This window comes from Triturus cristatus, chromosome 2_2, assembly GCF_964204655.1.
Source record: "Triturus cristatus chromosome 2_2, aTriCri1.1, whole genome shotgun sequence".
Lineage (NCBI taxonomy): Eukaryota > Metazoa > Chordata > Amphibia > Caudata > Salamandridae > Triturus > Triturus cristatus.
The window spans coordinates 526,190,199-526,213,936 of NC_140582.1; the positions used below are offsets into that span (position 1 = coordinate 526,190,199).

Genomic DNA, 23,738 nt, shown 5'->3' on the forward strand with positions numbered 1-23,738 from the left:
ATCCATGACAGGTGACTTACTTGGAGGATAGGGAGAGTGCTTTGGAGTCCCCCCTGCAAGTCTTAGCCAAAAACAATGGGGCCTTCCATTCTCTTACAGTCTTGTGTGCATGGAAGCACAATAATTTGGACAGCAGTGCCGTGTTTCGATCCCAGACAGCACGTGCAAATGTCATGTGGGACTGACAATATCTTCTTGCACCAACTGTAATGGGACTAATACCTTGAAAATTTCAGAGGAGAAATCTGGCCTAGTCACTTTAGAAATGTTGAGGAATTGGCACCTAAATACAGTCCGGAGTTGTAATGTCTGGAGGCAGCGTCATGACTGAAGCTGAGTGGTGCCAACTGGTGGCGCCTATTGTAAGATTGCTGGGGAAAAGCTTTCTAAAGCAATCCTAAGCCTGGAAGCATAATTCATATAGTGAGGAATCTGTAGGAAGATGCTTCTATAAGAATGCAACAATATATGTCCAAGAGTTGTGGAAAGAACTATTCACCAAGAGAAAAACCTTTCAGAAATAAAGAAAACTCACAACTTATCTGAGAGGGCAGAATGGACTGTGGTATGTTGTACAGTGTATAGTATGTTGGCAGAAAGGGGTTCAATGAATAATGCAAGGCACCACCTTTTCTAGAGCTTTCTTAAAGGATTTCATGATCATCCTATTGATGATGATGATGATGATGATAGTAATAAAAGAAGGGAACCATGTAATAAATGCACTGCTCCATTCCAAGTGAAGTTGCCTCGCTGCAAGTGGAGGCTGGCGACTTCCACAAAACTCAGAAATTCAGTAAACGAGAGCATTTTTCCTTTTTTATAGAGCTTGGTTAAATCCTGTCAGAGTGAGAACACTTTCTCAACATAACACTCTTCTTGAAATATACATTTTTAGCCACTAAATACATTAGCTGTTTTGCTTCTCGTAGATGACCAAAGGTAAAATCATGAAAACAGAACTTTTGTAGAAATAAACTCAACAATGCAAAGTAGGGTCTATATTTCCAACACAGTTATACAATTAAGTTCATCCCTGTTTGACAGTATTAGGAATTTCTTGCACTAGAGGTTCGGCTGTGGCTGTTCATTCTTACTGTGCAGCTAAATGCCGAAAGATTTGAATAAATCCAAAGTTGGATACAGTGCTATGAACAAACATGCTTCTTTAAAAAAGGTTTGCTTGACTCCTCCTTTTTAGCATGTTTCCCCTCACTTCTTGCCCCAACAACTCCATGTTAAACTTGTGCCCTTGAAAGCTGAAAATATGTTCTTGCTGCTTTAATGCCTATCTTTTGTCCTTTTAATTCAACAGTGATCACAGCCAAGCAAGTTGCCAATGGTTTACTCTTTTTAAGACCCACTATTCCCTCATATTCAGTAATCTTACATTTGTAGGCTGTTTGGACACCCTACTCCCCTTTCTCAATATAGATCTGCTAGTGCTTTTGTTTATAGTGGTTTATATGCTAACTATTATCCAAGCATTGATGGTATTTTTTCATACCGATTCTTCACATCACGTACAAAATGTACCTTTCGGCTTTTATAATATTTTTAGTTTAACATAAAATATACGCCAATACTTAGCAAAATGAAGGACATTCAAAAAGGCCTGTAAAATGTATTTATTAAACAACCACAAAATATAAAAGAATATAAACCTTGGTGAAAGGCATAGCAAATTGAACTTATCAACTGAAATATCTATTTCACAGCCACATCAAGATTCAAAACTTAAGTTGAAGTCAATCAATATTGTGACATTAAAACTACTGAATTAAACCCCACCACAAGCCCCTTCCATGTATAGGTATAATTTAGGAGCCATGTCCTTTATTCTACCATTCATTATTACTGTATTACCTATTGCATGTAAATAAAGTTGTACGTATCTCTTTAATATCTCATTAAAACTTGACATGCCTTCTGAAAGTTTCTACCCTCTTACAATAGCCATTACATGAGCCAAAACTGGTTTATTGTAAGGATCCCCATAAGGAAAATGCTATCAATTTGAGATGTACATTCATGCCTTACAAGAAATGTAACACAGCTTTGTATCTGCTGCTGTGCCCCGATGTAAGGTTCTTAAAAAAGTCCATCCTCAGAAGGTGAGTCTAGCTCTCCACTATCCATCCTCATTTCCAGGATTTGAGGGGTGTGTAGAGATATATATTCAACATATGTACATAACATATCCCTTAGTGCTTCAAAGGCTTGTTTTAAGTAATTATGTTACCTTATTATACATTCTTATAAAGTGTGGAATACGGCAGAGGAATCTGAGCACTGTGAAATAATGCAAAAAGAGGAAAAGGTAATAAAATGCAAATTCACATAAAATAGTCCAACTAGAGAGAAAAAAATGTACAAGCTGAATTTAAAATCCTCAATGTTGTTCTTGTTGGTAAAATATATTTGTAACGTATCCTAAAGTGCTCTGTATACAGACAGGTGGATAGTGTAGCTGTCACCCTACACATAGGCTCTGAAGGCCGCAATCTTATACGAACAAAACAGTTCTAATTTTAAAGAAAACCTTTTTTGCATGAGTGTTAAGAGGTCGTAGCAGCATATTTTTGTGAATTTTTTCGAATGTTTGAAAGGAAATTGCAACCCAAACAGACTCATACTATCATTTCTCCCTGGTCATATCTGTGAGAAGTTGGCCTGATATATGATGTCACTAGTTCTAGTGTACACCTTGTATCAGTCCAAACAACCCTTATGGTGATTGGTTGTAAAGTCAACCTTATAGACCAGCTATCCTAGTGGTAGCATGGACAAGAGCAGTCTTAGGCTAAACTCTGTATGGCATGTGAAGCTAGCGGTTATACCATTTGCAATCCCTTGAATACCAAATGAAAGGACACCACAACAGATATATTATAAAAATAGAATGTATTTATTCTCGTCAAAATACCCTCAGCACTCTTTATGAGATTCGAGGTAAGTACAACACAGTCTTATTTAAGCATACATAAGTCACACAGGTAAGTAATACAGTTAGGCCCTAGGGGCCACGCAAACCATATACTAAGTAAGTGGTATAAGAACCACTGTCTCGAACACAGGTTAGGCCTAGGGAATCGCTGGGGCTACACTATACTACCAATTGCTAGGAAGTGGGAGACCCACGGGATTCAGGTGGAGAGTGGAAACACTCACCCGTAATGCGTTAAAGTCGATAGAAATAGTAGTATTTAGAAATTAAGAGTTTTAGGACACTTCGGAAGGAACTAGGAGTTAGAGACTTGGAAACTAGACACTAGGATAGTCAATACCCTTGTGAGCACCGGAGTACTCAAGTTACCTAGCCCACGGGCTGCGGGTGCATAGGTGTGAACTTGCGTCGGGTTTCGTCGTCGACTCCTATGGATGCCTGAAGAAAGATGCCGACAGGCAGTCAGTGAAGAGTGTCCGGTGGATTCCAAGGATGGAATCAAGAAGAAGGATACCTGCAAGCAGAGGGGACAGAGTCTAGGTCACCAGCCAGGAGCCGGGAAGGAACCAGGCGATGTCGTGAAGATGCAGGTGAAGAGGTGAAGCTTGTCACAGCAGCCACGGGTACCAGGAGGCGTCGAGGACGACCAGAACCAGGAGCCGAGCTGCCCCACTAAGGCTCTTGCTGTCGGCGGCGTCGATGTCGATCTCGGACTCAACAAGCCTTGGCAAGCGCAACCCACGCAGGATGAAGGATTCGCTTCGGTTGCAGACCAGGAATGCCTGAGGTGCTTCTCTTTCCCAGGGAAGCAAGGGCCAGTCTGGAGGAGCCAAACCAGCGGTGAAATGTCAAGGGTTCGTCGTCGCAGAGGTCACTAGCCAACGGGCAAGCAACCAGACAGACGCGTCGAGCAGGAAAATGCAGAAGGGCCCCACGCAGAACTCGTGGAGTGTGGAGGGCTGATCTTCGGTGCAGATGGTGCTTGGGATGGGGCTTCTCAATCCCCAGAGCACAACTTCGAGGATGCCTCAGAAGCAGCGCTGGAAGCTAGTAGCCAATTTTCCCAGGTAGCCGGTCCCACGTCTCTCGTCGACTCCACGGATCTCAGCTTTGCTGTGAATGTGGATCAGGGTCGGAGAAGTCTGGAAGTCAAGGCGCTGGTCGGGCTCTGCAGTCGGTTCCTCGTAGAACTTAGGCAAAGCAAACGGCAGGTCGCTTGATGGTGCCTGTTTGCACAGGGTGGCCACTCCTTGGCCACAAGGGAGATTCTTCAGTCTTCTTCCGTAGTCGAATGTCGAAGGTCCAGAGTTTCTGTTCAAGTTTCAGGTTTTCAGGATAATCTAACTTCCTAAGGACCCAGCTCCCACTCTTATACTAATCTGGGGGGCTGGTTTACCTGCTAGGTCCCTCTTATGGGTGGGACCAGGGAGGGGGGTGGTTACACCCCCTACCCTTTGTCCAGTTTCGCGCCAGGACTGGGGCTGGAGTGCCCCAGCACCGGTTTGAACCGGACTATGCATGGGACACCTTGTGTGCCCCAGGCAGTGTCTCGTTTCATTCATTCCTCCCTGCCCCAATACACTAAGTCCTGTCTAGGGTGGTGCTAGCACCTCCCAAGGCAGGAAACCTATTGTCCAAGCCTCCCTCGCTGGAAGGACTCCCAGCAGCAGGAGGTCAGACTTGTGTCTGTGGCAGCAGCATCCATTTTGTGATGCTGGGGCTCTGGTTAACTTTAACCGGGTAGTAGGATTTTAACATGTCTTCTCCCTCTAGAAGTGGGGAATACTATCCTCACCACCAGAAACGGTGTGGGGGTAGTATTCCACAGTGTTAGACACCTTACACAACATGTTTCGATAAAGTCAAACCATAGTTACCATAACCGCGAGGATTATAGGGCACTTTAAGAGTATATGGTAGGCAATATCATAGAACAGCTATAAGGACATGGTTCCGAAAGCTGCAGACAGGCTCAGCTCATGCTAGAGCACCATCTCACATGTTACCAAGCACTCTGCCTTCAGGATTGTTAAGGCCTGCCATAGGAGTGACTAATAGGTTACCCATGTGTCTATATATAAGGTAGGCATAGGAATACTATGCCTAAGCAAGGGGTGATTACACGACCTTGCCCCAGCTGAGTGATCAGCCAGTTGTGTCATAATGGAAGGCCAGCCAGGGGTGGCATAATACATGCTGCAGCCCCTGGTAGGCCAAGGGTACACCTAGGCACTGGGTACCTAAGGTACACTGTACAGGGACCTATAAGGTGATCCTTAGCAATTGGGTTATATACCTAAAGTACATAGTATGAATTTAGAGAGAGAACAGCTGGGCTGTGGGTCTGATTAGCAGGCCCACAGCCACATCTAAGTCGAAAACCAGTGAAGCAAAAGCAAAAAGTGGGGGTGAACATAGAAAGCAGACCCTACTCTCCTACAATATCTGTTTGTGTTTAAAGAATCAAGGCTTCACATTTTACCTTTCGACTTGAATCGAGACTGCCACTGTCATAAAACATTAACATACTACACATTTAAATTTATAACTCCAAACTTTCCTTCATTTGCCTTTTTTTCTTCTTTCTGACCTAATGCTATCTCGTTCAATCTGGTGCTCAAACTGCTAACTTTCCAAAGCCGCCTAAATTTCATTTCATTTAACATTACTTGAAAGCTCCCAATTGTGATCCACGATGGGAACATTAGAGACTCTTTCCCACTGACAAATATAATTGTTTCATCAACTACAGGCAGAACGTTGTGTGTTCTATTTATGTGACAAACCTAGTCACATTTCATTCCTAAACCTATAACGAAAGTTGAAATACCTTGAAAGAAAGTTGAACAATGCCTACAGGCCCAGTGCAGGTTGCAATGCAAGATATTAAGGAAAACTGAGAAGTATCGCTGTGTATTGAATTCACAAAGAGAAGCAGTGTTGGGCACGACTATGAAAACTGGGGTTGTGTGCAAATTAACAACCTATTTGATAACTAAAAATGAATCACATTTTAGAGGCTATGGCAAGCGTTCAGATGAGGCAAAGATAATTCCCACAACGCAACAGGCTAGTAGATACATGGGACTCACATGAGCAAACCTGAGGATTTACATACACCTACTAGTTTGCTAGATGTACTGGGATTCTTGTGGGAGTACGGGTGGCACTCTCGATATTATACCAGGCACTGAGAAAGACACGCTATACATGTGACGGCTGAATAGGACACAAATTGCAGTGGGCAATTAATGGAAAAAGGTGACAAAGCGCTATCTAATATTAAAATAATCTTCTAGTAATGCCAGACGTTTTCTTGTGCAATTTAAAACAGTACATTGTACATATGCAACCCTGGCAATCTTATAGAACGCAGACCGAACAAATGAGGACAGATGCCTTACATGAAAAAAGTATCCAAGCCAAAATTACACTCATGATGTAGGAATGTTTCCAAATAGGAAATTTTTGGAAGAAATTGCAAGAAAGATTCCAACAGGCAACGGGAAAAAGAGTGGAAATTAAACCAGCTACATGTCTGCATGGTTATAACACTTAAGACAAGAAACAGGAGGATAAAGGGAATGCTAATTCCACAATACTGATAAGCCAAATGGAGAATAGTTACTGGATTAGAGCTGAACCTCTGACACTACAGGAGTAGGTCAGAAAGATCAAAGATTGGTACATCGTAGAAGAAATATGCCTTAAAAAAATTTGAGAGTTGGCAGACAAGAGAACATCAATTGCTGTGCCCGTTAGAAATATTACTGCCCTAAACATTTTATAAAATTGGAAAATGATTCAACAGACAACAAACTGATCATCTTGTGAGCAAGTACCTCACAAGACAGTTGAAATGCAAAAGTCAAATCATAATCTGAAAATTCTGGGGGCAGGGACAGATGACAACAATACTACTGACATGGAAAAGAAGACAGTGGACCATACAGTTTGGTATACTAACATTACACATTATATGAACAGGACAGTTACATGCTAAGATGAAAAAATGTGAAAACTAATAATGTTAGTTTAAAAATAACTTGTTTTGTTACAATTTAAGATGACACTTAGGCAATTGTGCCAAGATTGGTGTTTAATTTGCAATCATATGTTTGATTGAAGAAACTTGTTAAGCGCCCTGTGGCCAACAGTTTCCTGGCACTGAATCAAAATATTTATAATTACATTAGCATAGGGAGATGTTGATGGAACAGAGACGTCTTGAGCACTTTCTTAAAATATAACATGTTCGCTTTATCACAAGTGCAATATATCTTATGACACTTGTAATAGAGTAGACAGATTATCTGTCACATTTGCAATGGAATAACCCATCCGCAAAACAAAACTCTAAATCACGCCCATAGATTTATTTGATACGTTTTATTATAGCGCTGGCTAGACCCGTAGGTCTCAGAGCGCTTTCCATAAGGATCAGAGTGTTACAGGTTACAAAATTACATCAATTACAGGTTTCAAAGACATAAAAGAAAAACAAAAAAATAGGAGATGCGGGGGAGGGAAGGAAACTCAACAAAGCGGCGAGTAAAACAGTGTCAGATGTCTGGCTGGGTAGGTGACGGCCTAGGGGGTGATCCAGAGCCTGACTCCTCTATAGCTGCATAGGACAGCTCCTCAGGGCATCGAACAAGGTTGTTCGGGCTCCGCGGTAGGTACAAACAATTTTGGTGTCCGCCCAAGGGGCGTCGTCAAAGTTCCATCAATCGGTACCGGTCCAGGTGTCCCGCGAGAATAAGTTCGATTTCAGCTGGGGATATTTCCCTCATCCACTCTATTATAAAGGATTTAGAGGATGGCTGCCATCTTAGGGTCAGGCACGTTTCATAGATCAAGCTTCCAGTTACTTAGTGCGGTCTGGCTCCAGGGCCTGTACCTCCTTACTCCCTGTGGCCTTTCTGTAGGTTCATGACAAACATCTACCTCTTGATATGCCTATTTCCACCTCTCTGGTGAGCCTAGTATTTTGGCTGCCATTTTAAAGTCCGGCGCAGATCTCTGACCTGTAGTGTCCTCATCAGTATTCTTCCTGGATTCCTGCAGCAGGGGCGATGGGGACACGGTTTAGCCCCTGAAGCTCCCATGAGCTCAGCGCCTCCGCAGTCCCCCAGTACAGCAGCCCCGAACCAGGCCGGCATCGCGTTTACGTCTCCCCACAGTCACGCAGCTGTGAGCCGTTTAGCTACGTGACTCACGCCTCCCACCAGCTCAGGAGCCCCCGGCATAAGTTCCCACTAGGCACCCAAGAGTCCAAGCCGCTCTCACCTCTCTAGTGAGAAGACCGCAGATGATAGTGAGTAATTACGGGAACGCTCGCCCACGATTCCCCAGTCAGCCGCCACTCCATCCCGGCTGCCTCTTCTACAAAGTAGCCCGCCAGTTCTTCCCCTGCACTGCCCGGCTTCTCCCACTGCACCGGCGTTTTTCCTGGCAGCTACGAATCTCACATATAGCACTCGGCTGCAATGAGGACCGCCCCCAGTTGTTCCGCTTCCCTCGGTCTGGTCCTGGGTGGACGCTGGATCAGTCACCGCCGCTCCTGTCTTCCATCTAACTAAACATGCATGTCGACACAATAGCCACAAGGCAAGCTGCTTTCTATGAAAGATGTTATAATGAAGCCTTGTGAATAGGTGCAAAAGGAGAACCTATCAGCCTCGAAACCTCAGGATCTTCTGATGTTTCTTTGCCCATGGAGGTGAGCATAGCCAATCCCCTGATAGAGCTAGGGGCAGATTTGATGAACAGCTAGCATCCTGAATTTTTCTTTCTGTATCCATTCATTTGCCAGGTTTAGTTCTAGAATGGGTCTGACTTAGTTCTTGAGCCCTTTCGTTTTCACTAAAAAGTAGCAGGCATAAATTCCCAATAATTTTTGTGAAGAGGGAATTCTCTTTATGGTTTGTTTCCGCAGTTGATTGTTTACTTATAGCTGAAGCTTCTCCCGATAAGACTTCTTTAGGGATATCACAGGGAGAAGATGCCTGAATCAGTGACAAACATTTTGAACAATATTCAATACCCATTTGATGTTTGTGATGACACCCCACCCACTCAAGAAATGTGTGAAGCTTCCCACCACTGAAGTGCATAACAGAAGAGGGGGGAAGTGAAGAGTCACTGCTTTGTTCCTGGCAGAGCTTACACACAATTGCTGTAGACTGGTGACCTCCTTTTCCTTTGGATTGGCACCTTTGATCGTGGAAAGGCCTCTGATGCTGATGTTGCTTACCTTGAGGTTACTCAAGGGTGTCAACTCTCTTCGGGGACTAGCATCAGTCAAAAGGTCTGTACAAATTCTCCTGTTCTTTCCTCTTCTCAAGACCTGCAGGCTTTAGCACCTCTATTTTGGTTTTCAGCCCTTAGCATCTCCATTTTGGTTTTCTATGGGCCATTTCATTGTATGCTATGCAAGGTGTTGCCAGAAAAACCTACGTTCAAAATCCTTTGTTGAGCCTCGAGTTTGAGAACCATAAGTATCAAGCTTGAAGAACGCCTCAATTCAAGGCCATGACAATATCCATGTGCAGCAAGAGGGAGGTCACAGCAGCTGCACTGATAACTTGCTTTGATACAATCATGCATTCATTTAAACTTTCATGAAGTCTCCCCGGCGTTCTCTAGGCAGGCCATGTGCAAATTACTGGTGAGAGTTCCACAAACAGCTGTCATACCTGTATAAAAGGCTCATGGCACTCGCTGATTTCATTATAGTAGCAGATGTGCCACACATTTTTCTCCCCAAAGTCAAATTTCTTGCTCTATCTGGTGGGACAGTGGACAAAGGGGCAGTGGTGTGGTATTTCTTTGATACTAACACTATTAATGAGTCAGATGAAAGATCAATCTGAAGAAACAGTGGGTCCTACTCAGGATGTCTATTTATTTTTTAGTATTTGAGGAGATTATTTAGCCATAAGTGGTGTTATGAATAACTCAATTGCCACATCCAAGAGACATAGACCTAGTGGAAGTAGAGGCTTGGTGGAAGACTTCTGGTGAAGTCAAAGTGGATGTTGTGACTGGTGGCAATGGAATACTTAACGTGTTCGCTTCTCTGATGAGAACCTGCTGTAATGTACTTATATCAGCAACAGGAGATGTTCTTGCAGGTTGAGAATCCATGAAGTTTGGTGTACACCTTCCTGTTCCAGATAATGTTGAAGAACAAAAGAAAGGAGAGCGTGCTCTTGGTGCCAGTGTTTAGAAGAATGCCTGGAGGAGGGGGTAAGTCTGGAATGGCAAGAATGGTGCTGTGAAATCAATTTGTCCAGACTGAGTTCCTGAGGGCACTAGTGATGGATGTCTAGGAGCAAGTAGCTCTGGTTGTGTAGTCCGATGTTGCGGAGGAGGTGGAAGCAGAAGAGGTAGAGGAAAAAGAAGAGGTATTGAAGGCTGAGGCAAAGGCTTGGGTGCTTGAGCTGGAGAACAGTATGACCACAAAACCTTGATGGTGAATGCGCCCTGGAAAACTCTGAGTCAGAGATTGCAGGTAACCTCCTAGACTTCATCTTACTGTGCTATTCAGCGGACTTCTCAATGAAAATAGAAGGTTCTGTGTATCTGGATATCATAGCCTCGCTCGACGTCCAATAACTTTTTCTTTGATGTAGCATGCCTCCTCAATGTCAACCCTTCTCTCAACAATGACCAGGGATGTCATCTTTTCTCATAGGGGTGTCATATTTTTGGATGTGCCTCCTGGGGAGTCCTCAGAGATTGCATCTGGAGGACAGTTAGAGGAATGAATCTTTCCTCAAAAATCCCAGTTCTTCCTGACAGGGAATCTTTTCTGCCTGAGCGGTTCATCATTCCCACGAAGGTGAATTTTCTCTCCGACCTTCAGGGTCCACCTGGAAAATATTTTCTGATAGAAAATGACAGAAAAATACTCTAGAAGTCAAAAGATGTCAAATGAGGAATATTTATGTGTTTGGGACGGTTTCAATGAAAACAGTCAATAAAAAGGCTGAGCTCGGTGTTTCTGTCTCCTGGAGTAGGAAAAAAGAGCTGAGGGAACTGTCCCCTACAGGGCATGATGGGATACTGGAGGTCTGTTAAATTTAGATAAACCACAGTGTCACGTTTTCAGCCGGGCATGTCTGAAGCCTATAGGGCTACATTGACATGTTTCCTTTCCCTTCATTTTCTTTAAAAAAAAAATTGTGAACAAAGTATTTTCCTTGTCACCTACTTTTTTGGTGACATTTATATAATTTTTAAATATGGTATCTATTTTCTAAAGTAAATAAATTCCATTGTGAAAATATCGTAATGTATATGCTGCTTCAAAAAAAGGTGAAGATGACAAATGGAGATAAATATATTTGGAACACGCGCTCTGGGATCCTGCATGTCCATGGGACTATTTAGTGCTTATGATTATCTTACCTTACCTTAAGAAAAATGTATGTCATCGAAGCTTGAGATGGTCAAGTACTTTGTGGGTGTAGGGAGATGGCTTTGTATATGGTATACCACTAGGTGGTTATATTGTCCACATGGTCCAGAGATTCCCCCAGAAATGTACAGGGCTCAATGTAAACCCAAAATGCTCTATTTGTGGTAGTGTGGGCGAGCAGCCATAGGCCTAACACAGAGGACTGTAAGACATTTGTTATGCACACACTGATTAATAAATGACACTCAACTCAAAAAGGAGACAGACACCAATTTTAGAAAAATAAGTTTCTTTCAAGATTGAGTTTAAGACCAAGAAGTTTGCATATAAACGGAAGTACGTTTTTCAGGAAAAATACTTAATACTTTAAAAAGTGAACACAGGGTAATTTTCAAGCTTTGCAATGTTAACCTATATGGGGGAAACAAGAATGCGTTTTTTCAGGTAAGTACATGACTTACAGTACCAGTCTAGGGGTTACAGGTCAACACCAGGCAAGGTTCAGATTGGCACCAAAACTGCACCCCCAGCAGCATAGGAGCAGTCGGGAGCAGAGGTCAGATTCGGGGTTGGTGCCCAATGTTAACCAATGGAGACCGGGGGTCTCGAAGATGTGCTGCTCACAGGTGAGTGAAGGGGGGTTAGGGGTCAATCTCCTGGAGTCAAGGTAGGTACTAGTGGGCCCACAAGGCAGCACCAAACTTACACCCTCAGCAGCACTGGGGCAGCTGGGTGCAGAGTGCAAACACAGCGTCGGGCGCCCAATGTAATTCAGTAGGGGAGATCAAGGCTGAATAAAGGCTGCAAGCACAGGCCAGGAGGACGGACGAAGAAAACCCACAACCGCCCAGGTAAGCAGAGATGCTAGGGGACATAAGGACACCATCAGTCAGGATCCCCAAGGGCTTTGTGTGCAGGGGTGTCCTTAGGCATCAGAAAACAACTTATCGGGTAGGTCGCAGTTAGAGGGAGTCCTTGACTTGAAGCTGCAGGAGTCAAGGTGCAGTCCGGCAGGGGTCAGCCCACGGTGGACTTGTACTCAGAAGCACTGGGGAACCTTCACAGGACCAGTGGGTCTCTGGGCCTCGGGCCGTGGGCCTCCGGTGCAGAGGTGGATCGGGAGGTGAATTTGCAGTTCCTTAGGGCTGAGTTCTTTTCTTTGTAGAGGGTTTCTTCTGGACAGGTCCAGTTTCCACAGGGGATTTAGAGTCTTTATCAAAGGGTGGCAGTCCTCCCAGGGCATTGGAGGTTGTTGGGCCTACAGGATGAGTAGTCTTTTTGTACCAGTGGCGAAAGGTAGCAGACAGGCCAGAGGGCTGGCACAGTCCGTCACTGGTGGTCCTTCTCTCGCACTGGTGCGACTCTTCAGTGTCTGGGATTCTTAGGTTGTTGCAGATCTAGTTCAGGGTCTGGGGGAGCCACCAAAATACTAGATTTAGGGGCGTGACAGGGGGGTAACAGGTAGGGACCAATGGGTTCCTTACTTGTGGTATATACACCCACTATTATGCTACCCTCCTGTGGGAGGGTGGCATAGCCCTAGCCCTGATTGCATAAAAGTCCCACCATCTTCAAGATGGTGGGCACTGAAAACTGTACTTTACTTCGCCTCCAGCACCTGAGGGGTGGAGTTGGTGAAGTGGGTTTCCAGACTTAAATATTGCAGAGGCATATCCGCTCATGCAGATATGCGCAGACCCGAGATATAGTTCACCCTGCCTTAGGGCTTACAAGGCCTGCTACAGGGGTGACTTACCAATACCTTAGGCAGTTCCGGTTGGCATGGCACACAGGCAGTGTGCCATGTTGACTTTGTCGTATTTCAGTGCACCAAGACATGCAAGCTGCAGTGGCATGGCCTTGGCGAGGGATCCCTAGGAGACCCTTTTCAGTTCCCATGCCCTAGGTACCATTTACTAGGGACTTCGAGAGGGCTGAAGTTGCCAATCGTGGTACAGTTGTAGGGAAGAAGCACTGGCACAGGGAACCTGGTTGGCAGGGACCCCGTGCACCACAATCAAAACCACATCATTTTCCAGGCAAAATATGGGGGGCTAACCGTGTAAAAAGAGGCACTTTCTCACACTGGGGCAGGGAGGCTCATGTTTGAATGGGAAGATTTTTATTTTGTTTTTTGGTAGCAGTGTTATAGACAATTGTTTGCCACCACACCTTTAACTTACAGTACGCTTAGAAGAGAAACCCAAAGGAAGGCATATTTTAATCTACTTTATTCATATTATCGTCTACATGACTCTCTTTATCATATGGTGATGGAAGCAAAAAGAATTTGAAATGTCAGGTAACAGAATGTCTATTAAAAAGGGAACATACTAATTGGCCCTTATGGCACTTAGTGCATGTGCCTAAGTGTTTGAGAATAAATACAATGATAAAAGTCAGGTCACACAATCTTTTGTGATCCTGGTTGGGATCATAGGTCCTAACCAGGATCACAAAGGTGGTTTGTTAGAATGGCACAGCATTGACAAGCTAAAGTAATGCTTTATATAGATCGCTGAAATTTGAACGACTCATATTAGGAGTGAACAAGAATATGAATTTAAATAAAAGGTATGGCTCATGCACAATGCTAACTTACCCCTACACATAAGCTATTCTTTTCACAAGGGCAACACCTCACCCCTTCATTTGTTCTCTCCAATTATGGTTTTCTAGGACTACTGAGTGAAAATTCTGTTTTGAGGCACAAATGCTTTAAATAAACAGAGAGGAAACTGAAATAATTTGACATTCATGGTTCACTAGATCTCAATTCCTGCTCTTCATCGACATAGAAACAATGTAATTTAGCTAAAAAAACATATTTCATACAAAACATAACTATTTGTATAAGTCAAATTTGAGAATGGGCCTGGGACAGCTACTTACATCTCAGTGGTGTCTAATGGCCTTCATATCTAGATGAAAAAAATTAATTAAAAAAAAACTGAATTCCTGTTGGGAATGAACCACATTTACAGAATGACCAAGCATTTACAATGCAATAGGTCTCGCAATAGCGAGATTTTGAGCTACTGGCATTGTAAATGGCAATGCCTTTTGTAATATTAAAAGGCATTGTCATTTACAATACCAAGCGGTCAAAGTTTACCAAAAGGAAGATCTATTGTACTGTATGTAGAGTGCGGTGTCCGTGAAGCGGGCGCCACGCTCACCAAAAATGTAAAAAAAAGAAAGAAACCGAGCGCGGTGTCCCTAAAGCGGGCGATGCGCTCAGCATGCAAAATAAAAAATAAAAAAAAGTAAGAAAACGTGCAGTGTCTCTGAAGCGGACGCCGCATTCTTCTAAAAAGTAATTATATTTTTTTTAAAAAGTGACTGCTGTGGGGGTACAGGGCAGTCACTTTTAAAGTTGGCGCCACATAGCACTCTATACGAAAGCGGTGGGCGCAGTGCAAATACAAAAAAGCAGCCGCCATTGTTTGTCCCCATTAGTCAATAAACAATATAGTGCTCACCCACATATAACGCACACCGTGTAAGAAGCCAAGTAAAAGGTCCAGTTATTGTGGGAGGTAACAATTGCAGACAAGGCGGTACCAAAGAGGGACCATTAAGCCTACTTACGAATCAAGAGCCAGAATTTAGGAAGGACAATGACACAAGCCAATGACTTTTGGGCGGAGAGTGGGCGGGGCTTCCACTACATACCTCAATACAGCATGCCTCGCAGAGCAAGCAGTGCATGCCGCTGCCCTTAGGTTCGACCTAAACACTAACATACTTTGGCTCACATTTTAATCAGGCCCAAGAAGTTCACTGATATTGCAAATTACTTAAATTGTTAATTGGTGATTCTCCTAATTCAAAGCGCTTTGATGGATGTTTCTTGATGAACTCATGAGTGACACCTGTGAGTTTAGGTTCACCATGGAACATGATCTAGAAAAAACTCAGATGAGACATTTCCCAGACTGGTGTCAGAAACTGGTAAAAGTAGCCATCCATTACCTAATTTCCAAAACACAATGTCTTGGAGAGCAGGACAAAGGAGGCAGCCATTCAGAGTTCAATGCTGCAAATGTAACATGTCACTGCAGGGCAGACTCTTTTACACTTTACAAAAATATGCATAGCTCACCAGGGCTGATTGTTGTCCTTTATAATTGACTGACTAACAAACCTCAAGAAGAAGAATGTGTACCTCAGATTTGAAACTCCCTTCGATGATGCAGTGCATACATGGTCTTTCTAACACTGGCTTTTTTTTAGTGGCCCCATAACTTCTGCACAGTGCATTTTATCCATTACTTTCCAACTGCTTTAATTATGTTTTGTCTCAGTTTATGCGTAGACTGAATAAAAGAACACATAAGAACTACACTGATACCATCAGACAATAAAACAAGATTAGGTTCAAATGTTTGCAAATAGCTGTGATCTTTGCAAAGACTTCTGCATTTCATGTTGTGTTGAACAAATAAAAACCTTGGCATAATAAAGAATAAAAATATCAAGTGAATAAAAGCTGTATTTTCAGCAGAGATTTAAAATTCAGAGTGATATACTGAATATAATGAAAGTATATTTCTTACCTGTCAAAGGAACGAAACTGCACAGAATGCTCCACTGGATTCTCACCCAAAGCTCCCAAAAAGGTGGGTGGTAGCAGAGCAGAGTCCAGCACTGCGCCATCTGCAGGGCTGCTAACCAAACTTCTCAGGATGTCTTTCACATTAACGTTCTTTGGTGCTGGCTCATTTCCCACTTCACTTCCACTTTCCTGAGGTTTTTTAACCTCCGTGGAGAGAGTACAGAGTACTTCACTGATGGCATCTGGACCAGCACTGACACTCCCAATTCCAGTCTCAGTCACAGCATCTACATTAACAGTCACTGATTCCTCACCAATTCCAGAGTCTCGTCTTCTAACAGAAACTGTGCTTTCTGAATCCTCAATGGTGGCTGGAGCTCCAGTAGCAAATGCACTTTCTAATGTGTGGAGGAGAATCAAGAACAAAATAAGCAAAAGCCCAGTAAGTTACTTTCAATTTAGCTGACTGTAATCAAATAAGACAAAATGTAAGGAAAAAGTACATTTTTACTTTGAACTAAAAGAATTATGGAGCTAGTTTGCTAATTCTGGAAAAAGCAACATAGTATTTATTACAGCCCCTGTGAACATCCAGTCTATGTCTACATTCATACCCTTTTATTAAACAACTTTCCCAGAAGCAAGGCTATAAAGGTGAATTCTGGGAACAAAAGTCTCACAAGTATATTAAGCAATGTGCTTCGGGTGGGGATGTGCAAAACTGAGCATCTTTGTTTCCACAAATTTAATGAAATTGTTACAAGTTGTAATGAATTTCACACAAACTGACATTCTGCTTAATAAACAGTGAGAACAAAAGCCATAAAATTAAACTACAAATAATGAAAGCCGATTTATCAGTTAAAAAATGTTAATACATGCAATACCTAAGGTTTATTAATCAATCAAAAAAATGTAAATACTACACACAATATTTTTACTTCAACTTCCTAATAATGTTTAACATGCATCTATTTCCTCAACCAAGGTCTACAAAGTTATAAATTGTAAGACACTTTGCTTGCTTTCAAACCCTTTTCAGTCTTCATTTTTGTTTATTGTACAACATCATTGTTTTTTTAGTCTACTTATATTTTGGGTTGAATGGCCCCCACCCTTCCCAATGAGGAAACACTTTATAACACTTACAAATAAAAAATACAGTTACGCCAACAAATCCATTTTTAATAGGTTTATTAGATGGTTTCCAAGTTGGGCTAGAATCTTTCTACATTGATAAAAGTGAAACAAAAACAACAACAAAAAACATCACTGCTATGTACATTGTGCATTTCTTTTGCTTGGTTTTAATACATTAGAATAGACTTTATATTTTCTTTTTCCATTTTGACACGGTGGACCACCGTATCTTGGTTAACCGTCTCAGGAGCGCCAGAGTAACTGGCACTGCGCTTCAATGGCTGCGTTCCTTCCTGGAGGGAAGATTCTTTCAAGTATTTGAAGTTGACAAGGTTTCAAAGCCCCTCCCATTACAGTGTAGAGTCCCTCAAGACTGATTGTTGAGCCAGATTCTTTTTAATGTTTATATGGCCCCATTGGCGGACATTGTAGCCCCATTTGGGATCCACATGGTAACGTTTGCGGATGATACCCAACTAGTCGTTGCATTGAATCATGCAGATCACAGGTCTAAAGGCCTTTAATTATGCTTGGAGGAAGTGTCTAAGTGGATGGGCATGTCACATCTTGAGCTCAACGGTGAGAAAACCAAACTCATGATCCTAGGCAATCCTTTACATATTAAATCCAGTACGATGTGGCCTGCGTGTATGGGCCCAGCACCGGTGCCAAAGACTGAGATAAAGAGCCTAAGTATCTGGTTAGACCAGAATTTAAACTTTAAGGTGCAGGCTAGAAAGACTGCGGCCACCTGTTATGGCCTGCTTAGAATGGTCCGCAAAGTGCTACCCCTCCTCCCTTCTCGAGCAAAAGAAGTTCTAGTCCAGTCACTTATTCTTTCCAAGATTGACTATGGCAACGCCCTATATTTGGGCGCCCCTATTGCAGTAGTCTCGAATCTTCACACAGTTCAAAATCGCGCAGCGAGACTGCTGATGGGAGTTTCCAATCGCCACTCAGCAAAACCCGCACTTCACTCCCTCCATTGGCTTCCAGTGCGAGAAAGAAACAGTTTTAAGGCCCCTTGTGTGGTTCATAAAACCTTGCAACGGAATGGTCCCCCAATAAATTAATCTATGATCCGCCCTTATAAGTCCAAGAGGAAACTGCGATCAGATGAGCTCCATTTAGTTGAGTTCCCTAGGATCAAGAAGGCCAGAAGTGGAGGACGGCTGTTTTCGTATAACGCTGCTAAACTCTGGAACTCGCTGCCTCTGTTCCTGCGTAGGGAATGTAATCACCTGGCCTTTCGCAAACAATTAAAGACTATTCTCTTTCCTTAGTTCTGCCACCTGTCTCTAGTTTCTGTCCAGCGCTGGGATGCTTCCGGGTAGCCATGCGCTATATAAATGTTACTTTCATTTCATTTATTAATTTACTATACTTTCCACATTGATTTTATCTCAAACATAACATTACATTTTTTGATCTATTTAGAACTGGAATATTTACAACACCATATCTCAAAAAATCTGAAAACTACTGCAGGAAAGTGGGTTTCTGTTGCAATAACTCCCCCACTTTTTGCCCGATTTCTGATGCACTTCGACGATGTGTCCTGGGTACCTACCAATCAGGTGCCCAGGGCCTTTGATCTTTCCCTAAAAACTATACCATTGTTGTCCACAATTAGCATATCTCTGACCACATGTAAGTCCCTTGTAAAATGTACCCTGGGTACCAAGGGCACTGTGACCAGGAAAGGCCTCTAAGCACTGCAACATATGTTGTGCCACCCTTAGAGGTCCTGTACCTTAACACACACACACTGCCATTGCAGGCTGCGTGTTTTAGTGCAGGGAAAAGTGAAGAGTAGACATGCCACACATACTTGTGTGCCATGCCTGTAACCTACTGCCTATGGTACAAGTCACCAATCTAGCTGGGTGCACTGTACCCCTGGTGAGGGTACAGTTGCATAAGCACTCTACCCTACAGTGTCTAAGTCCATTCTTAGACATTGTAAGTGCAGTAAAGCCATAAAGAAAATATGGTCTGGGAGTTTGTCCTTACGAACTCCACAGCACCATAATGGCTTTACTGAATTCCAGAAAGTTTGGCAGAAAACTTCTCATCATAATAAACCCCCACTGATGCCATTGTGGAATTTATTATAAAATGCACTAAGTGGACATCTTCGAGATGCCCCCTGAAAAACGACCAGCTTCTAGTGTATTGGCGGACTGGTCTCTGCCAGCCAGTCCCCACCAGACAGGTTACTGATCTCCTGGGGTAGGAGCCTTTGTGCTCCTGGAGGTCAGGAACAACGCCTGCTCTGGAACAGCAGCACTTGGTAGTGAGCCTCAAAAGCTCCACCTTGTGTTAGGTCGATCTGGGCAGCTCCAATTAGTTTTTATGTCGGCACCCCGTCCTTGACCCACTTTTTGGCGGCAGGACATGCAGGAAACTTAGTGAACAGGGAAGGAGTGTCCACCTTGGCTTGGCACACCCCTGAGGTGGCCAGGAGCAAGGGTGAACCCCTCCCTCAAGGATTTTCTATCTTGGTTTGGAGAATTAGGCTCAATCAGAGTTAGAGAATGTGCTCACTCACCCGTTGGGTGAGCATGCCAAGGGTTTAATCAACCTAAGTTGGCTATTACTAACTCGAGACCCCTAAAAACTTCCCCAAAATGTAGTATTTAGGGGACAGCCATGAAACCAGAAATTCAGTATTGACGACCTACGAAGACTAGAACCTGAAGGCGACGCAGCAGTGAAGACTCCAGGCTCAACTGACTCGGCCCCAGCCCTACAGCTTCGACACCACTGGAAGAGAAAACGACTGCTTCAAACAGGGTTAGCAACCTCGAGACTTGGTGAGGATAGATCCACAACTTCAATAAAGACTCAAGGCTCCCAGAGGAAAGTGGCCCTGTCCACAAAAGAAGATAAAGACCCAGCGAACCCGAGAAACCTTGCTCCAGGACTTACCTCTGCATCCGCCGTCCGTTACCCGTGTCCAGAGGGTCCTTCAGTCCTGAAGTGGTTTCCCAGCAGTCCTCACCTCCAAACCATCGAGGGGTGTCACCTCCAAGGTCTAGTGTCGACGCCTGCAGCCTCTTCACGCCAACCCCCCTCCGCCGCGAACTTCTGGTAAGGAGAAACCCAAATGTCAAGACACACCCCGGCAGCCTCCGGCCCTGTGTCCAGTCGACCAGTTCCAAAGGGGTATCTACGTCCTCCTGCATCCAAAGATAATTACCTGGCTGTTGATTTTCCCAGTCTGGCTCTCTGACCGACGTCTGCAGCCCAAGACCGATCATCATAGAATAGCATTGGGCACCCAACGCTGCGCAAGCACCCTGCACCCGGTTGCTCCTGTGCAGCTGGTGGTGCGATACTGATGTTGCCTTGGGCCCTCTTTTGCCCTCACCAAAACCCAGAAGATCTTCTCACCAGCCTAACTGGCCTGCCCGTGAGCAGCCTCAACAAGTGGTGCCCTTAGCCCCATTGGTTAGCATTGGACCTGGTGCCAAATTTGCACTCTGCACCCGGCCACCCCAGTGCCGCTGAGGGTGCATTTTCAGTGCATAACCTAACCTTGCTGGACCCTGGTCGAGCACCCAAAAGATCACTACTGTAAATCGTTTTACTTACCTGCAATTACTGACTTAATTTTTCCCATAGGAACCCATGTTATGATTTTTGTTCAGAAAATGATCTAAGTGTCGAACTGTTTCTATATGGGAGAAAAGTAACTGTTTAAAACCAAGAAAAGTCTTACTTTGTATTGTGAGATTCCTCGGTGTCGTTTCTAGGCATACCACCCCAAGACATTGATGTAATCTTAAAGTAATCAAAAAGTACTCTAAAAGTAATTAGTGTGTCATTTGAACTGCTTTTTGAAAAGCATACCCCCTATAACAATTGCAAATCCATTCCCAATTGAATTTCTGTGCAAATGTTTACAATTGAAGGTTTATTTTGCCTTACATGTACTAAGTCGATCCTTTTTATACTTATCCAATTGGTCTGGATTCTGTCTCTGAGTGTGTGCCATCAGTCCTTGAGTGAATACAATAAATGCTTAACACACCCTCTGGATAAGCCGAACTGCTCGCCCATGCCACCACAAAGAGGGCTGTTAAATCTTACCTAATTTAGCCTCTGCTATACCTCTGGTGACTCCCTGGACTCTGTGCACACTATACCGTAGTTTAGGTATAGTATATACAGAGCCAGCTTCCAACAACTACTAATATATCTTGGCTTTATTCATATGCTGATGTTTAAAGCAGACAAACAGACTAAACATACAAAATGTATCATTCTCTTGCTTGAAAATAGAGAATCCTGCATCCCTGATCCTGTGAAAAGTCTAAACATTCAAAAACTGATCTTTTTGGAAATGGAGATCAGAGGACTCTGGTCTCTGGAGGAAACCTGGCTCCAAATCAATCAACAGGAGCTACAAGCCATTCATTCGGCGTTGAATGGCTGTCATCAAGGACACGCTGGTGGAGGTCAAGCATCTGCTCTTAGACAAGGCTGCCACTTTGACAGATCTCCTGTTGCAGCGCAATCTAGACCTCCATGCAGGAGTTTGAGCAGTGGCAGTTAACTGCAAATTATCTGCTCCTGAAGTGGTGGGTGTCATTCTTGCTGCCAGACGTTCTTCCACAAAGTCTATTTACGCCAGGCGATGGGACAAATTTGTGGCCTGGTGTGAAGTCTGCTAGACAGGCCCACTTACAAGCCTGTCGAATGTTCTATTGTTAATTTTGTATTTGGCCTAGCAACGCCTTGCAGAGGTCACTGTTCAAGGTCATTTCACAGCCCTTTTTACATTTACTGAACCAACTATTCATGTTTAGTCACCTGTTGTGATGTAACTTAATAAACATTTGATGCATGTTTCCTCCCAAAGCATTTGTGATGCAACAGTGGGACCTTAATTTTGTCTTGACATTTCTCATGTTTACTCCTTTTGAGCCAATGCAAAGCTTCTCGCTGCATCTTCTGACCTTAAAGACGGTCTTCCTCATGGTAATCACTTCAACTCATGGAGTGACTGCACTTCAGGCACTTTGGGTGCAACCTCCCAATACCACCTTTTTGTCTGAACAAACTGGTGCTGAAGACTCATGCTGCTTTCTTGCCTAAAGTCGGAACTCCAATCCACCACCTTCCCAGCATTCTTGTTCCTCCCATCGTCACCGCTTGAAAAAGGAGAAGTAAAATTGGATTCCCAAAAGAGCTTCAGGTTTTTACATTGATCGTACCAAGGATCATCAGGTGGATGATCAGCTTTCTGAGGGGTTCTCCAGAGGGCAGAAAGGGAAGGCTGTTGAGGCGGATAGTCCTCAACATTAAGGTCTGTGATGCGCTGGCCAAAAGGCAGTTCCTGGAAGGACCGAGAGGTCATTCCACCCGGGTCGAGACTGCTACCACCGCTTTGGCACGCAATATGCCTGCCCTTGACATCTGCCAGGCTGCAAAACCGGCAACAGTGCACACCTTTACGAACCACTACTGCTCTGATAGTTGAGTCCGATGGGTGGGGCATTTTGTCTTTTAGACCTGCAGCATTTTCTGGCCTGAACGATTTCACCATCCGGAGAGGTACTGTATTGGTATCTATTCACAAGAGGAGGAATCTGTGGTTAGAAGTACTCATCACAAGAACAAGGTATTTACTTTTGGTAATGCTCTCTCTGTTGTCTACCCTTATGAGTGTGATATACACCAGATAGTGCTTAAATAAAGCTCCCCGTTTTTGTTTTTTTACTTACTTTTTACAGCTGGATACAAACAGAAAACAATGTATTTTCTAGTCAGTATTTATTTTTAAATTTGGCCAAAAAAAGAAATTACTTTGGTATTTTTGGTTTATTCTAAATGCAGTCAATCATCACAGCCAGGCCAGTAGGTGTGCGGACTGACAATAAAAGGAATTTAAAAAGAGAAATTTTAATAATGAGGTGTAAACAGTGGAGATGAACTCATAGTTGATACTTAAAATTTCATACCAGTGTCCTGATTTATTATTTATGGCTGTTAATATCATTGAAACATGTCACATATTCAAGCAGGAGGGTACAAGTATCTGTTAAATAAAGGTGGGAATATACCTATTTCGGTTTAATAAATATGAATGAACAGATAAAATTAGCAAAATATAAATATGGATACATCTAGCTGTAAAAAAACAACTAAATACCATAAAACAGGGAGCCCAATTCTTAAGTCAATTAATATCAAACACAAGTTTCCTCAGATCAGCCTGTTTGAAACAGAAAAACTGGTGACGGGACACCTGGTTGTCAGAGACTCATTTACTACCTAGGAAGGAAGGCTAAAGGCAGTCAACTGCAGCTGATTAATCTCCAACCATGGGAGCTTAAGTTGTAAAGGCTCAGGTGCAGGATCTTGCCCTGCTGCTGCAAGGGAACATCCTCCAGAAGAGGCAGCCAAATCAGAAGATGGATGCTCATGGCCAGAAGTTATAGGCACCTCACACTCCTGACGCAATATGGAGCCATAAGGATGACTTGGCCCCAACCGTTCCAGATCTTCTTCAGAACTTTGGACAGGCGAGGAAGAGGAGGGAAGGCATAAAGGAGTCACAATTACCATTTCATCTGAAAGGCATCCCTGAAGAAGAACTGCATTGGGAACTCTAACGTGCTAACGTTTGGATACAGCGCATTCTTAGCAGTGGCAAAAAG

At 43.5% G+C, this 23,738-nt stretch overlaps 1 protein-coding gene across 3 annotated transcripts in view; it reads right to left on the reverse strand.

Moving 5' to 3' along the window:
• LRBA (LPS responsive beige-like anchor protein) overlaps positions 1–23,738 on the reverse strand; it is a 2,426,603-nt gene that overhangs the window by 1,873,983 nt on the left and 528,882 nt on the right. For all 3 annotated transcript variants that reach the window (XM_085641653.1, XM_085641654.1, XM_085641652.1), the window contains exon 30: positions 15,932–16,328. In XM_085641653.1, the coding sequence (XP_085497779.1) occupies positions 15,932–16,328 (397 nt within the window). The remainder of the gene's footprint in view (positions 1–15,931; positions 16,329–23,738) is intronic.